The sequence below is a fragment of the Dermacentor silvarum genome, chromosome 3 (genome assembly GCF_013339745.2).
Source record: "Dermacentor silvarum isolate Dsil-2018 chromosome 3, BIME_Dsil_1.4, whole genome shotgun sequence".
Lineage (NCBI taxonomy): Eukaryota > Metazoa > Arthropoda > Arachnida > Ixodida > Ixodidae > Dermacentor > Dermacentor silvarum.
Genome location: NC_051156.1, coordinates 189,147,384 through 189,164,479, shown reverse-complemented (window position 1 = coordinate 189,164,479; position 17,096 = coordinate 189,147,384). Strand labels below are relative to the sequence as shown.

Below are 17,096 nucleotides of genomic sequence, written 5' to 3'. Positions count from 1 at the left end.
CGTATACTAGCTTCTGAGTTGAGGTGCCTTTATTACGTAAGCGATTTCGCACACGAATTTGCGCTTCTCTACTTGGGACTTGTCATCGCCAGCTTACGCATCAGATGCTTATTCCTCGCTTCCCTTCGTCGGCGTAAGTGCGTTGGAGCGTGCCAAGTCGTGGCCCTCAATTTGGCGCAAGACTTGCAGACTCTGAGGCGTGACCGCTGGCGTGACGACATACAAGTACTTGTTCGCCGAGAACACTTCGGCATGGCGCAAAAATAGGGGACAAGATTATACAGCACGAGTGCTGACTAACAACAAGTTTTATTTGAAAAGGCACATAGAGTATATACTGGGTGAAGATACGCGCAAACAGTCAAATATGTGTCTTTTCAAATAAAAGTTGTCATTAGTCTACGCTGTTCCCAAGTATTCTGGTAGATATGTGCCGACCAAGCTCAGTTTTCAACTTTTCTGCATTTTATACATTGAGCCTATACCGCCTTAAAAGAATGAGCGGCGTCGTGTGGTTCACGCGTAACTATACGCATGAACCCCTTCAAGCATGACTATATATTCTCGGTTGACAATCTAAGAATTCCGTACAAACCTCCGGCCACAAAACCGCAGTGCACCTGCCCCTCTGAGCATGCTTCCGCGATCCAAAGCTTAGTTCCCGAGAAGGGCCGATATTGACAATCGTGGGCTTCCTCCGTGACGTCATGGAAATGAGCGAACGTAATTGGCGGGCGCATCTACAGAAATGTTTATAGAGTTTGGCAGCACCGTATTTGGTCGCTGCATTCTGAGGTTGTCGCCAACTATAATGTGCTGCCAGGACAGAAATTCGGCTTTTTTTTCTTATTATTTTGCAGAGCTTATGTTTGGGTTGCTGCCCTATACTAGAAACAATGACGTCGCGGTCAAAGTGACTATGACACACTCACTTCCTAGCTTTTTTCTTTATTGAAATGAAAATTAAACAAAGCAATTTAGTCACCTACAACTCCTTTTGACGTAACAGTAATAGCACTTATAACACTTAAGAACTGCTTATGTCTTCTCTCTTTCATGAAAGCAAACAGCTGTTGCCTCGCAGTGCTGGCAGCTTTCATTATTATTTTCAGATAGACCCTCATGTAAGCGGACGTTATTCAATTTCGGGGTGTCTCCACGACTAATGTATCTTTAGTGACACGAGCATCGAGTGACGCTCTTGTTTCTTGAGCAGCACTTCCCGTTCACCTCCTGAGACGACCGGGGACGAAATTCAAAATAAATCAGAAAAAAAATAGAAAAAAACAATAGTACAGTACAAAATTCATGGGTTTCATTATAGATATATCAGAGCATAAGTTTAGTGACAAGTTGAGTTACTGAAGTGTCTGGAATAATTACAATTAATTAGGATTAACGCCGAGGTGCGAGTGCCACTCAGAGACACCTAGGTGAAAGATTATGGTCGCCTACCGGTTTTTATAGATGTAGATGTACCGGTTTTTCTTATTCATTTTGGCAAGCTGGTTCTTTCTTTTTTTTCCTCTTTCGTTATTCAAGAGTGCGTGCACAAGCAAGTTTAGAATCGAAGATTTGAAAAAAATATATATTTATATATTGTTTTCTAATGAATTGTTGCAAGAGGATACGGCCTCCACGTTCTGGGAATACGGACATTTTCCTTCGCGGATAAAATCAAACTTCCTAATTAAAAAAGAAAAAAATCTGACCTCCGTCTCGTCTTTCAGCACGTTGCCAGTATAATACGCTCTCTAATCTTTTCCTTCTGAATGTCGCCTTTTCTGAGTCACACATTTCTACTTGAAAATAATAATAATAATAAAAGAAGACCATATTTTGTTACGATATAAACGTGTGTGGGACAGAGCACATTTCGACCACACGGTAAGCTTGAGCGCCCACGCGGACTGGAGGGTGAGTGATTTCACGGTGACAAAAAATATGTACATGTATACGAAAAGGGAGCACATGCACTGAATGTTTTTTTTTTCTTTTTTGTTTTCCTTTACTTGAGCTTTCGCAGAAACGTACGAAATACACAGAGCAAGTTTTCGTAAAACACCACGGTTTTCTGGGAAACAACTAGCTGAGAAGGCTGGGTGCGATAACGCGCCTTGCTGGTTTACGGATTTTATTAGGGCTTACCGTCTTTGCCTTGTGTGTTCTTTAGTGACAATTTGCTTGTTAGTCAAGCGAAAGAAATATAAGTACAACCATCATCATCATCATCATCATCGTCGTCATTGTCACTCTACCTTCTTTGTCCCCCGAGCGACCCCGGTTTCTTGTCAGCTGACTCCGCACTATATATGCTTGCAAATTTCATAATTTCATCACACCATCTAGTCCACTGCCATCCTCCACTGCCTTTCCATTTCATTGGTACCCATCCTGTAAATATAACAGAGCAGCTGTTATCTGTTGTCATTTCAACGTTCGTCGTCCTTACATGAACTGCCCAACCACGTTTCTTCCTCTTAAAAACTAGAATATCGCCTACCCCCGTTCGCTCCCTAGTCTTCCTGTCTCACGCCTATCATTCTTCGTTCTATCGCTAATTGTTGCGTGGTCCTTAACTTCTTCCCAATCTTCTTTGTTAACCTCTCTCTACGTTTCTGTCCAACGTAAAGTAATACAGGGAGAATGCACTGGGGGAAAATAACGAAAAAAGAAAAAAAAAACATTTCTGTGAAAGTCATTTGGCCTACAGAGAAGAGCGGAGCAGAGAGAACCGCCATAATAAATAACAAACAGGCTTTGCGCTGCGTGCAAAAAAAAAAAAAAAAAAAAAAGACGCATATAAAGAAACACTTTCAGTGGAGCCCGTGATGGTCAGCGCCGATCTTTGGCAATTTCTGGCCCTTGCGGCATTAAACACCACATATCAACATCACCGTGATGGTCGCAAGGTGAGGGCCTCTTTAGATCTCAGAATATTGTGTAGCATTTTAGTTGGGCAAAACAAACAAACAAAACGAGGATGTATACATACGATTCGTGGAATCGACGACCCTGCGTCAAACAGCAAGGTGCGCTGATGGCATTGTGATTTCACGAACAATGCAAAATATTTGATATACATACAGAAGGGCGCGCCCACTGATCCCCCGAGCGGCACCATGTGTCACAGACCGCGGCTTGCGCCTGCGAAGCTACGTGGCATAGCTGCCTTGTTCTGCGGGAACATCCGGTCTGGTCGTTGAACCGGCAAATGGCGACCTATTGTGCCAGAGCAGCAGCAGAACGCCAGATACAGTGACTGTTGCCGGGAGTGAGGAGGCCATTTCGAGCTTCTCTACACTTAATTCATTGCGAACATACATCACGCGGGCAACTCCGTGTTCGTGCTCGAGGGTCCCACGCGTTTTATTCAACAGGCGAACTTCGCAGTTCCGATGGGAGCGGAATGCAAACACAATCATGGCGGGATTTTTGAAGCGCGAAGCACTGAAGTGCAGAAAGGGGAAGCTAGACCAACTCGCCCAAATCGCTATTCCTAGCAAAAACACTCGTGTGCTTAGATTTAGGTACACGCCAAAGCACCCCAGATGGTAAAAATTAAGCCGAAGTCCCTCACTATGGCGTACCTCGCAATCACATTGTGGTTTTGGAACATAAAACTCCAGAATGTAATTTAATTGTTTTAACTTCACAACAGCTCGTGTAATGACTTGTGTATGTGTGTGAGAGAGAGATAGATAGATACAAGCTTTAATGATATGCTGAAGCCATGATTTGTGAATTTTGTGCAGAAGTATGGGAAAGCAAAGGTTCATTGGTGCCTCCTCTGTTTTTCAGCATTGCACTAGATCGCTATCAGTGTGTGAAGACTTCTTAGTTTGCAGATGCCTTATAAACTATCGAGAATTCTTCGATTGGAAAGACAAAAAGAGAAATAAAAAAACGCTTCTGGGCAGACCTTTTGAGATCTGAGCGAGCTGAAGAAGGCAACTTAATTTGTTGGAGCTTCACGGAAGAGTCAAGGTCGTAATTTGGGCGCGTATTGGTTATTCATAGCGAACTTGTTTTAGCACTGACGGACATGAACTTATGACGACACGTGTCATGTGCCCCTTCTTCATCTTCCCGTATCTGTCACGCGCTAAGACAAGCTCACTTTATGCGGAAGAGGGGATCAGTGGCCTTCGCGCCTCTCTCAGGTCATGTTGGCCCGTAACATGTACGAGGACTACGAACCGCGCGCTGTGTGCGCGCGGTTCGGACAAGTAATGCGGAAAAAAACAAAAACAAACAAGTGATTAGTCGGCAACTGCCCCATTCGCGTGGGGCACGCCAGGCGAGTACGAAATGATGAAAAACTTTGCACGAGTCGTGTATTACACCCTACAGTGCACGACAACCGCATGGTCAGCACATACGATATACATGGGATTCGAGAAAATGACGTCGCTCGCGTCGATTTGTCGGCTTACGAAACCTACACTAGGCACGTCGCGCGACGCTCGTGCAACGTAGTTGCTATACAACGTTTGACAGAACGGGGCTTGCCGAAGAAAAAAAAGAAGCCAAGCAAAGGAAATTAATTGTAAAAGAAAAAAAAAAAGACATACCGGTAAGCATGCACAACATCAGTACACACGGTTCCACACTACCTGATTACAGGGGCGTCAGGCCAACGTATGCCTACTAGATAGACAGCGAAACGCTGTGACGTACGCGAAACATATATAATACATATCAGTGGAGAGCACAGGCATATCAAAGTGGGTACGAGGGCGACACTTAGCGACGCGATAATCTTTTTTTCCGAACCTCGTTTTCCAGATCTTGGAACTGGCTTATGCATATGGCGCCCCGGTTCGAGCGCAGCGGGCTTCAAACGCGCAGGCGTTCTGAGCGTTATCTGGAAGGTGCGCTTGTGCCCACCCTATACAGAGTTTAGTTAAAGATCTGGTGGTGCCCAGGAGGGCGAGCGTACATAGAGCCGCTGGTGGGCGCGCTGGCCTGATCTGAAGCAGCAACTTCATGAAGCGTATTTCGGGCACATCATCGGCGCTGCGTCGCCACATCTATTTCAAGGCGCGTGTTTGCGATTTTTTGGGCTGTAGAGGCAACAGCGCAGAATGCACTTCGGCCGTTAAGATGTCCTGCCCGGTCATCGCGCTCCATGAAATGGACGTGGCGAAGCTGTGCCAATAAGATTCCGCATGGGGTGCACGATTCGTGTGCATGGTTACCACCTGAAGGCGCAGATTCGAGTAGAACTTTATCGTCCGATGGTTACCGTCTGGGTCCAAATTCCACTCCGTATATGACCGTAACAGCATTCTGTGCTCCCAACAGTCGGCACTGAAGCGCTCATGGAGTTACACATCTCGAGATACCAAGCACTGTACGAAACGTTCTGTACCTAATGTTCCTGTGCCTTCGGAACGCCGCATGCTTCTGTATAGAAGGTCACATGTGCACGCAGCCCCTGTAACTGTGGTGGTCGCGCGCGGAGTGACCGTTACAATCTTTCGACACAGGGCGTATGACGTGAATAGAAGTTGGCATCCAACCTGACAGGGAATGCCCGTGCACTTTCGCTTTCTCGAATCTCTGTTCCTTGCGTGTTTCCGTACAACTCTTTCCGTTAACGAGAGGGCATTTGCTATAGTGCCGTGAAAAAGTGAGAGAGAGGTGAGCAGACCGAGAGAGAAGTACGTACAGTCGACCACAAAATTTACGGGACATGGTTTCCGGGACAAGTGTAAGATAACTGCCCTCTCAAGACCCGACGCTTCTAATTTAATGCAACACTGTGTAGGTCGCAAACACTCCTGCAGATTACTTCTACAGTGCCAAAGAGGAAGGCTTAAGGGAAACACGAAACGGCAGGACCGCACGCGCTGTCTCCCTTTAGTCTCAGTCCTCTAGCGCTGTAGAGGTAACGAACGAATACCAACTCGCCCGGATTGACCGTTCTCCTATACTACGCACTGAACTTTGAATTAGAGGCTACGTGCCCGGGCTTCGGCGGGCGGGAGGTAATAAGCTTTCCCGCAAAATCTCGTGTCCCGTAAACCTTTGCGGACCACCGTACACAACATGCCGTGCAAGGAGAGCGGAGCTCGCGCATGCGCGCTCATAAGATGTGGCACTTCTGGTCCGGGTCCTCCGCGCCGTCGAGGTTGGCCGCCGGCTCGGCTTGTCTCGATGCCTTACGGCTCCGGGGCGTCGACGGCGAGGGACAACTGCTCCCGCTGCAGCCACCTCCCGTCGACGAGGCGGCGCTCGACTTGCGCCGCATGCTGGGCAGGCTGCCCAGCGAGCTGAGCCGGTGGGAGAGCCGGCGCGGCGACCTGTTGTGCTGCGGCTGCAGCAGCAGCGGCGAGTCCGGTGGCCTGTCCTGCATGGACAGCGAGCGGCCGCCGCCGCCGGCCGCCGGGGGGACGGCGGCAGGCGGCGGCTGCTGCCGCTCCATGGCGCACGCCTGCTGGAGCAGCTCGACGAACAGCTCGGCCACGTTGACGTTGTACTTGGCGCTCGTCTCGAGGTAGCGGCAGTTGTGCATGCTCTCCTGGGCCAGCTTCATGGCCATGTCCTGCGACACCTGTCGGTTCTGGATCAGGTCCGACTTGTTGCCCACCAGCACGATGGGCACGCGCTCGCCTGCGCCACGAAAGGGAACACGTAAATGATGATGATGATGATGATGAACCTCTGACATGGCTCGTGCCCACTAAGAGGGGTAGGCCAAGACTTGGGTGGCACACTAAGAGGGGTAGGCCAAGAATTGGGTGGCAGTTAGGTGGCTAAAGAAAATTCTTATTTGAAAATGAGAAACAAAAAGTAGAAGAAAAAGAAAATACCAAAGAAGCAAAAAAACAAAAACAAGATAAGCAGTCGGAAGGACACATGCAAACTTGCGACTATAGAGCAGTCCTTTCTTTCTTTTTATTATACGTGTGTGTAGAACAGGTTGGCATCATGGGTGATAGGACGCTACTCGATCCTTCTCTCTTAGGCGAACTGTACATATCAAAGATAGGTCGAACGAGCAAACAAGACTAACGGTGCGTAGCGAAGATAGCCCGACTCAGATAAACACACAAAAGAGATAAAGTAATAAAATGCTAATAAGAGTCGGAACATGCTAACACATACTTTATATAATGTTCTAATTAGCCCATTGTACATCGCAACACACATAGTTTAAGCAGCAAGTAATGCCAAGATTACGGAGGAGTCACTTGCAGTTCACTTGTATTCCAAGGAAATACAGTCTAGAATACAATATGCAAAAAGGTACACCACAGATTGCAACAGAATAAAGGGATACTTGGCAATAACCTTAAACACAGTGCGCAGTGATATTTCCATAAATCATAATTCATGCAGAATGTATTATATTGCTCTAATAATTATCCGCCATTCTTGACACTTTTAAAACATTCTTTCTTTCTAATAACGAGTATTCTAACTTTGAGGGACAGTTTAATATAAACACTATACATCAACTTATTCAGGTGAAACATTCTCTCAAAACTATATTGTTCTTGATTTGGGGGAAGAAAAGGCCAACCGATTCCCAGGCTTAGCATTTCGAGCAAGCGAGTAACTTCATATTAATTATGGCGAAAGCTTTAGTTCTAGCCTACAGCTCTGTAGATGAGGAGTTCAGCATAGCAGAGCTGAAGTTTGCACTACAATGTATGAGAATAAAAGCTCTTCCGGCCCTGATTGGATCACATATGAGGTACTACGCAATGTTGGACAGCCTGGTTAAGCTCCCTGCCTTTCCCTTATGACTTCTCTATGTCTCTCTGGTTGCAAAACACTCCTTAGCATACTAATCGCACCTGAGAATGTGAGACAGTTCCGATCACTTGGAAGATCGCTAAGGTTGTGCCTATCAGACGTTTGGAAAGCCTGCGAACTTGCTCTCAGGCCAATAACTTTGATTAACTGCATCAGCAAATGCATTGAGAAGACGGTGCAGATGAGACAGCAGTGGTGTCTGGAAACTAATGCGGCATTAGCAGAGAAAATGTCTGGCTTTCGGCCGCGCCGAAACGCTAGCGACTGTGCACTCGACTTAGTGAAGCATGTAGAGCATGAGAAGGCAGCAGGCAGATAACAATAACGGCCTTTCTAGATGCTCGACGGGCTATCGACTCTCTGTCATCTGCACTTCTTGCATGGCCTTCGCAGCCTTGCAATAAAAGGCCAACTTATCCGCTGGATTTTTGACTTTCTTTCTAATCGAAAAAATTCGGGGTAGCTTGTACTTGTGGCGCAAGGCTAAATACACACCGGAGTAGATCGGTTCTATAGCTGGCCCTGGCTATACGAAGTGATGCTAAGTTATACGAAGTATGATGCCAAGTGATGCGAAGTTTTACGAATTAATGGCAAGTTTTACGTAGTGATGCAAAGCGATGCAAGGCAAATGCCAAGTAGCACCGCCGCAGTAATCACACGGTCGTGTCGAAGCCACAGCCACACTTTAATATGTACAAGCTAGTAGTAGAAATCGTCTCCACAGTCGTCCGTCTCTTCGTCCTCGTTGTACCCGCCACGCGGGGCGGCAAGTTTTCGGCAAGCCCGTCCTCGCCATTGTAGACTTCGACCAGCTCTTCGGACCGCTCACTGGCCTGGCGAGGCGGTACCTACAAATTATCCAGACAAGGCGTGGCTCGGTAGCTCGCCGTCGTCGTTTTGCAGCGGCTTCTTCGGCTAACTGTGCTGGGTCCAATCGGCGTCGACGCTGGCAGTCTCGCTTAGCAGCGCGCCGCGAATCTTGGTAAGCGGCTTCTTCCTCGGCAGTGCGAACCTTCCTTGGTCTCCCCATGTCTACGTCTGGCGCGCCGCCGCCGCGCACCGGCTTTCATACGGAACGAAGGAGCGCATGCACTGTTGGCCGTGACGTCACGTCTGACTCGCGGCGCATGCGCAGTAGTGCGCAGCTGGTGGCGAAGTCGTAGGGAAAGTGGGGAGAAAGCTATGCACAGTTACCTAGACTGCAGTACTTGTTGAGGGATCTTACCGGTATCTTGAATTATTTTAAATCAAGCACTGTCTTTGGGAGCTCACATATCATCTCTTGAAGAACGCTTAAATTGCGCAATAAAGTCATGAAATGCGTATCAGGCAGAAAATGGGGTGGCTCGACAGAATCAGTGATGAAGCTTCACATTTCTATTGTTCGTGAAGCCATCATTCACTCATTGCCGCTTATGCATGGTTTAGCTCAAGTAATGAAAAAAAAAAGTGTTAACAAAAATATTGGCCCGCGACCTAAGAACATGTCTCGGTTTGCATTTTAGAACACGAAGTACTTGTATTAAATAGTTCAATTATACTTTCAAGAAATCTACACCCCCTCCCCCAACTATCGGCTCGACACAATAATATTCCTCCTCGAACCAAGCCCCTTTCTACGTCTAGATGAGTCTGCGGTGCAGTACGAGCACATCAGGTCATTCCGTCCCAGTTTCATCATCATGTACGCACTGAACTTGAACATCCTTCTCAGCGACTACCCGTCTCTTGGAAGTGAAATATTTAGCACTTCTTCAAATGAGCCGCTAGCAAGATTTCTTAACATTTGTCTGCACAGGTGGTTCAACAGCAGATGAAGGTTCGACGACACTCTTTTACGTCCCTAAACTGCAATGAGAGCGAAAATTGCTGATTGTCCTCACCAGACGTCATCTACGGCTGCCGAACTCTTCGGCTTATTGCAAGCGGCGAGATTCATGTAGCAAATTACTTGCATCGGCAGATGGATGATCTACTCTCACCCGAGGACGGCTTTGGAAATGCTAACTACAACGCACCGTATTTATTAGAGGTTTTATCACTCTATATACGGAATCTCAAAAGTACAACAGATTGCACATTTGCTTGGCCATACAATTTGTTTTCAGTGGATTCCGGCGCATCTCTGTATTGAAGGAAATGAGATTGCAGACAGACTGGCGACTGCGACACACAATTTGGATACCTTGACCCCTATTGAATATCCCATACGAAATGCCAAGCGTCTTTTTTTTTTTTATCTAGACCGCGACAAAAACTTTGCGAAGCCACGCGATTTCACGATCACGCAAGGCCATCTCTCTTATTCTAGACTGACCCGCTTTTGTGCTTCCGAATACACCAGTGCATTGATCGCGCCTTTGATACGTATATGCATCGACAACGCCTGGAGGTGGCCAACACCCTTTACTTCTTACAGAGGATCAAGAAGAGGTCTTCTGCTGCTTGCGCACAGTGTAACACCCTGGATATGTTTTTGGAAAATTTGCTCGTTGCTTGTCATCAAATTCAAGCGGCAATGCGCAGCCGCTTGGAGCCTGCTGGAGAGGCGTTTTTAGAGCACATTTCTTAGGCGCCCGTTTCCTGCGGCGATCGGCGGCGGCGGCGTAACCGAACGAACGAGCACAGCGAAAGATGAAAGCGAACGCGGAGCGCAGCGGGGAATGAAAGACGCGAGGAGGAAAGCGGAGAGGAGGGTGTAGCGGAACCATGACGCAGAAAGCGGAGGAGGGTACGGCGAAAGCGTGCGAAGAAAAGAGTAGTGCGATGACGGTGGCTACGAGATGGCGCCAGAGTAGCGCCTGTCGGCGGCTGCTGCTGTGAATCGCGCCCACGCGTCACCCTCGCACTCCCTCTCGCGATCTCCAGATTAGCGAGGTAGTCGCGCCGCACTTCGCTCCGTTTACAATGTGCCGCACGAGACAGATTGTCCGCGTCAGCCAATAGTATATCGCGAAGTGATAAGATGTATAAAGCTGGGCTCAAATTTCACATTAGGAAGTGTCGTAATCGTCGGTGAATTTTTTTTTTATCTGTGGACAATATTCTTGACCTATGGTCGTTCCTATATGTTCGCCAAGAAATGTTTCGCATTTAAAATGTTGTACGCCCTTCATGGTTTCTCTTGTCCTAAAAACAATAATATTCGTTTCCTTTCTAAAAACACTTCGCGCTCGCTATTTTCCTGACAACACTACAGATCACGCTAATATGCATATGTTTTTCATGGCTTCAAAGAACCGGGTGCCTCGATCTCACCATGTTCTATATTCGTGCGCGGTTGCATTACCTTTGCAGAAAACACGATAGCTCAAGATAGACGACGTCCGGAGGGCATGGTGAACACGTGACGTCTCCTACAGGTAGTATAACTAGTATAGGCTACGTGGTCTGGCGCGGCTGTCAGCATTGGAAAGCTTGATTGCACGGTGCTAGTAGAAATTATAGTTAAACAGTTAGGACGCGCGTATTACTTCAGCGAGTACAAGTTGACGCTGATGTTGATTCCTTTGGTAGGTTTCCAACCCATTGTTCTTATCGTCTTCGTCGCTGTTTTCTTTAAGAACTTCTTTCTGGGGTTTTACTATTGCGCTCCGTCTGAGTTTCAACAGGAGAACCCTTTACCGAAGGGAATCCAAGACCGTAGAGGGCAGCGCGAACACGTTTATAGTATGTCTATAAGCGTTGAAATTACTGGTAGCACACCTTTTACAAGACTAATGACACCTGTCATTTCTCCTGGCGAAAAAGAAATCTTAAAAAAAAAGGTGTTGGTTGTATACCACGTTGCAACTCATACTGAGAGAGAGAGAAACCTCTTTATTGAAAAAAAATTAGTTGTGGCTTAGCTCGGTTATGCCAGGATATACGTAGCGTGAGCTAAGTCGGCCACATCGTTCAGAACCGGTAGACCTGGTGGCATGGGCGGGTAACGATACCCATTGGTAACGCTAAAAAGTGGAATATTCTGCTTAACGACAAAGTTCTTGCACGTTGTACAAACCCGCGCCATGGTTTCAACTTACTCAGGCGGCGCCGCTAAGCTCGACGTTTTGTGCATGGCACTACTTACCGGCGTCAAGTCTTTCATGTGCCACAGTCTTTCACACACGTCGCACACATATCCAAACGGTTTGTTTACGAGCGAGAGAGAGAGACACACAGAAGAAAAGGGAAAAGCAGGAAGGTTAACCAAAAGTCCGTCTCGAAGGTCCGAGTCGCACAGGCACTTTCGCTAAGTTTCACCGTATAGTCGGTCAATCGGCGAGCCTTGACGTCATCGACGGCGTCTTGTTGCTGCTGCTGCGATGGTCGGGCACGTCGCTCAGCTTACTACTGGCGACGCCGCTTTGCTAGACGTTCCTCCCTTTGCTCCGGTGTCTCCGCAGCACGTTTAGCCTTCTTCTGTTCGTTCTTCCTACGCTCAACCGCTAATTGCCAGGCAACTACTTCGGGATCCGATGAATTGAGCTTCTCCGCTCTCCTGCGCCACTGAGCAGCAATTTCGCTCTCCTTCTCCATGGCTATACCACACTGGCAAACGCCCAGCGCAAACGATCAAACGCCGAGCGCAAACGCCGGGCCTAGCGCCAGCTGTGCGCCGTGTGACGTCACTGCTCCTCGCGCATGCGCAGCATGGCTCTCCAGGAGCCACGCGGAACTGCTCAACCTCGGCCAGTGTAGCTCACCCTACAAAAATGTCGCTGTTTAACCCGAAAGGCGAAGCATCAGTTGCGATAGCAAATTAGTACAGAGCTATACAAAGTAAGGATAGTAGTTTTATCAGCTGTATAAATTTGGACATGCCGCAGCACCAGCAACGCGCAGAACTGTTGTCGACGCCGTTGGCGTTTTGCCTGCGTTCGCACCGAACGCGCGCGGCGTTGGCGACTGTTGTCGGTGCCTCTGGGGGCGGCTCGGAGGTTTTAGACGAGATCAGAACGGGACACTCGTCGAGCAGCGTCGGAAGTCTTTACCACCTTCTCGCCTCGCAACGTTTTAGTGGCGAAGCACCTTAGGGCAACAGCACCTAATCTAGGTGGTGTTGCTTAGAGTCGAGGCTTGTCCGTCCGTCCACGTTGTCCGTGCTCTTGCGTGGGCCGATCCCGGAGGTGGTGCACAGCCGAGCAACAAAATTGCATGATTATATATATATATATATATATATATATATATATATATAATGTCACGGGATGTTCTTGCAAGTCCACAGGGCGTCTGACTGATGTACAAGAAGACGGAGCAGTCTCAGCTGGACACCGATCGAGCGCGCACTCCTAGTTCGTCGACTTCCTCTTTCACACTTTACCGTGCCAGTACCGATAATCTCCAGTACAATCACCCCCCGCACAGAAAGAAGCCATCCTGGCGACCTAGGGAAAAGACAGCATCGGCGGGTCGTAACACGGTTTAAGCCGTGCTACATGAACTATTTCGCGCCCTCGGCAACGGCGATCAGAAGACGGCGCGAGCGGCTCGATGACATAGTTCACAGGTGATGCTTGCTGCAGTACGCGGTAGGGACCGTGGTAGTTGGACAAAAACTTAGTGGATTGGCCGGGGGAAGTAGCCGGGACCCGAAGCCAAACAAGCATTCCGGGAGAATAGCGGGCACTAGGAGCGGATGCGTCATGGCGAGATTTTTGGCGCCACTGATCTTGGGTGGTGAACGAGCGGGCTAGTTGGCGACATTCTTCAGCATAAGCAGCTGCTTCTGAAACAGGTGTCACTTCAGAAGCGTCAGGACGGTAGGTGAGAATGGTGTCCAAGAGGCAGGAAGGTTCTCGGCCATAGAGAAGAAAGAAAGGAGAGAAGCCGGTGGTAGTTTGCGGGGCAGAGTTATAGGCGTAAGTGACAAAAGGAAGAACCCGGTCCCAATTGGAGTGATCGCCAGACACATACATGGCAAGCATGTCGCCAAGCGTACGATTGAAACGTTCCGTCATGCCGTTAGTTTGTGGATGGTAGGCGGAAGCGGTGCGATGAACGATGTTGCACTCCTTTAGCAGGGCCGCGATGACATTGGAGAGAAAGACGCGCCCACGGTCACTTAATAATTCACGTGGAGCACCGTGTCGCAGAATGAGGTTGCGAAGAAGGAAGGAAGCGACGTCTTTCGCGGTGGACGCTGGCAGCGCAGATGTTTCGGCGTACCGTGTGAGGTGGTCTACGGCAACAATGATCCACCGGTTACCGTCCGGAGTGCTTGGAAGAGGGCCGTAAAGATCAATTCCAACACGGTCGAATGGTCGAGCAGGGCAGGGTAAAGGTTGTAGGGGACCTGCAGAACTCTGAGGAGGGGTCTTGCGGCGTTGACACGTTGCACATGAACGGACGTACTGGCGAACGAATCTGTACATGCCTCGCCAGTAGAATCGAAGACGAAGACGGGAATACGTTTTGAAGACGCCGGCGTGGCCACATTGGGGGTCATCGTGGAAAGCGGCGCAGATGTGTGAGCGCAGGTGACTGGGGATAACGAGCAGCCATCGACGGCCGTCGGTGAGGTAATTCCGTCGATACAAAAGGTCGTCGCGGATGGCAAAGTGGTGTGCTTGACGACGCACGGCGCGTGAGAGAGACGCAGGTGAGCGGTGAGACAGGAAGTCCAGCAGTAGAGAGATCCAGGGATCTTTACGCTGCTCGGCCGGCATGTCGTTGAAGCTAAGAGCTGACAAATCGCAGGTGGGAGGCAAGGAGCAAACTGAGGCAGGAGGTAGCGGAGAACGGGATAGGGCGTCGGCATCTGAATGTTTGCGTCCAGAGCGATAAATGACACGTATGTCATACTCTTGAAGCCGTAAGGCCCAACGAGCGAGGCGGCCACTGGGATCTTTCAAGGACGATAACCAGCATAAGGCATGGTGATCAGTGACAACGTCAAACTGACGGCCGTAAAGATAAGTACGAAATTTGCTGATTGCCCAAACAATCGCCAAACATTCTTTTTCCGTCACAGAATAGTTGGATTCTGCCTTCGTTAGGGTGCGGCTGGCATATGCGACAACGTACTCGTCAAAGCCATCTTTGCGTTGGGCGAGAATGGCGCCAAGTCCGACACCGCTAGCATCCGTATGTATCTCAGTAGGCGCATTGGGGTCGAAGTGGCGCAGTACTGGAGGGGACGTGAGGAGCCGGCGGAGCCTCATAAATGATTCGTCACACTCCGAGTTCCAAGCCGACAGGTCTGACGAGCCATTAAGAAGCTGCGTCAAGGGAGCGATGATCGAGGCAAAATTACGAATGAAACGCCGGAAATAGGAAGACAAACCGATGAAGCTCCGTAGTTCCTTTAGAGTAGTGGGCTTGGGGTACTCAGCAACGGCGCGAAGTTTGGCAGGATCAGGCAGAATTCCCTCTTTGGAGACGACGTGGCCTAGGATCGTAAGCTTACGGGCACCAAAATGACATTTTTTTCAAATTGAGTTGCAACCCAGCTGACGTGAGACAGGCAAGAACTTGCTCAAGGCGGGCGAGATGCGTATCGAAATCGGTAGAAAAGACCACAATGTCGTCTAAGTAGCAAAGGCATGTGTGCCATTTAAGACCCCTGAGAATAGCGTCCATCATTCTCTCGAAAGTTGCAGGTGCGTTGCAAAGGCCGAAAGGCATTACATTGAACTCGTATAATCCATCAGGAGTTACAAAAGCCGTTTTTGGGCGGTCGGCTTCAGCCATCGGCACTTGCCAGTACCCGGAGCGCAGATCCAGTGAAGAGAAGAACTCAGCTCCCTGTAGGCAATCCAGGGCGTCGTCGATGCGTGGTAGGGGATAAACATCCTTGCGGGTAATCTTGTTGAGTCGGCGGTAATCGACGCAAAACCTGATTGAGCCATCCTTTTTCCGCACCAGCACGACCGGAGACGCCCAAGGACTGTGGGAGGGCTGGATCACACCTCGTTTCAGCATGTCGTCAACGTGTTCGTCAATGACACGGCGTTCGGCTGCGGAAACACGGTATGGACGTTGGCGCAGCGGAGCATGGTGACCGGTGTCAATACGGTGAACAACCGCTGTCGTGCGCCCCAAGGAAGGTTGGCCGAGGTCGAAAGAAGCACGAAAACGTTCAAGAAGTTCAACAACTTCACTGCGTTGAGTGGGCGTAAGCGCGTCGTCGATGGTATGCAAGAAAACATCGGGGAAACGCGAGGCTGGTGCGGTAGCAGAAGTGATGGCACCGATAGGCAGTGGCGAGCTATCGGAAGAAAGGTCAAATGGACTAATGACGTCAACAGTGTCTAGACGCCCCACACATTCACCGTGTAAGAGAGTTGAAGGACATGGAAATGGATTGCACGCATAAATGGCAGCGGAACCATCGGTGAGTGTGACGACAGCAAACGGGAGTAGAAGGTTCCGTCGACGCGCACAATCTTCAGATGGTGTAAAAAGAGCTGTCGTGGCGGGGGCAGAGTCACAAGAGACGGGCACCAAGGCGGCAGAAAAAGAAGCGATAATGACGTCAGCGGTGACGATCACTTTAGGAGAACGTTTCGGGAGGTCGACGGTAGTGTCACGGAACGGAGACAAAGCCAGTTGCGCGCGAGCGCAGTCGACAACAGCATGATGTGCGGAAAGGAAGTCCCAACCCAGAATAACGTCATGCGAAGCACGGCATAGAACGACGAATTCTACAAAATATAGTTCATCCTGAATCATAACACGAGCCGTACATGCGGCCGAAGGTTTGACTTGCTGCGAGCTTGCCGTGCGTAGGGAAATATCTGGTACAGGAATCGTTACTTTCTTGAGTTTGCGGCAGAGGTCTTCACTTATGACAGAAACGGCAGCCCCCGTATCGACAAGAGCTGTTGTCGCGACGCTTTCCACAAATACGGCGATTTCGTTAGGAGGAGAAAGACGAGGCCTTGAAAATTTCGACGATGGCGCAGTTCTTGCCTCGGGAACTGCGGCTGTCAGTTTTCCTCCTGACCAGAGCTGGAACGGCGAAGCATGGGTGAAAGGGAACGGCGGCGAGGGGAAGGAGACCGACGAGAGTTGAAGGCGGCGCGACGAGAATACAAGTCTGAGGGATCAGGGATAGAACGATGTGAAGGCTCTTGGGGAAGGTAGCCGAGGTTCGGCACGTCACGACGAAAATAATGTCCACGGCGGCGACAGAAACGCGCAACATGTCCCGGAATACCGCACGCAAAACAGATAGGGCGGTTGTCCGGAGTACGCCAAGGGTTAAGAGAAGGTCCGGAAGGCGATAAGGGCACGTGGACCGGGCGTACCGGAAGTGGCGACGAGTAGAAACTAGCGGCGGGTCGGGAGGTAGTAGGCATCGGTCGCGGAGGAGGTCGGCTGAGAGCGGCAGCGTAAGT

General features: G+C 49.4%; 1 protein-coding gene across 1 annotated transcript in view; it reads right to left on the bottom strand.

The window, feature by feature from the left end:
- Positions 1-6,091: 6,091 nt before the first annotated feature.
- Positions 6,092-17,096, bottom strand: part of LOC119446291 (ras-related protein Rap-1b) — a 100,747-nt gene continuing 89,742 nt past the window's right edge. Inside the window, exon 3 of the mRNA XM_049664873.1 lies at positions 6,092-6,618. Within this exon, the coding sequence (XP_049520830.1) occupies positions 6,092-6,618 (527 nt within the window). The remainder of the gene's footprint in view (positions 6,619-17,096) is intronic.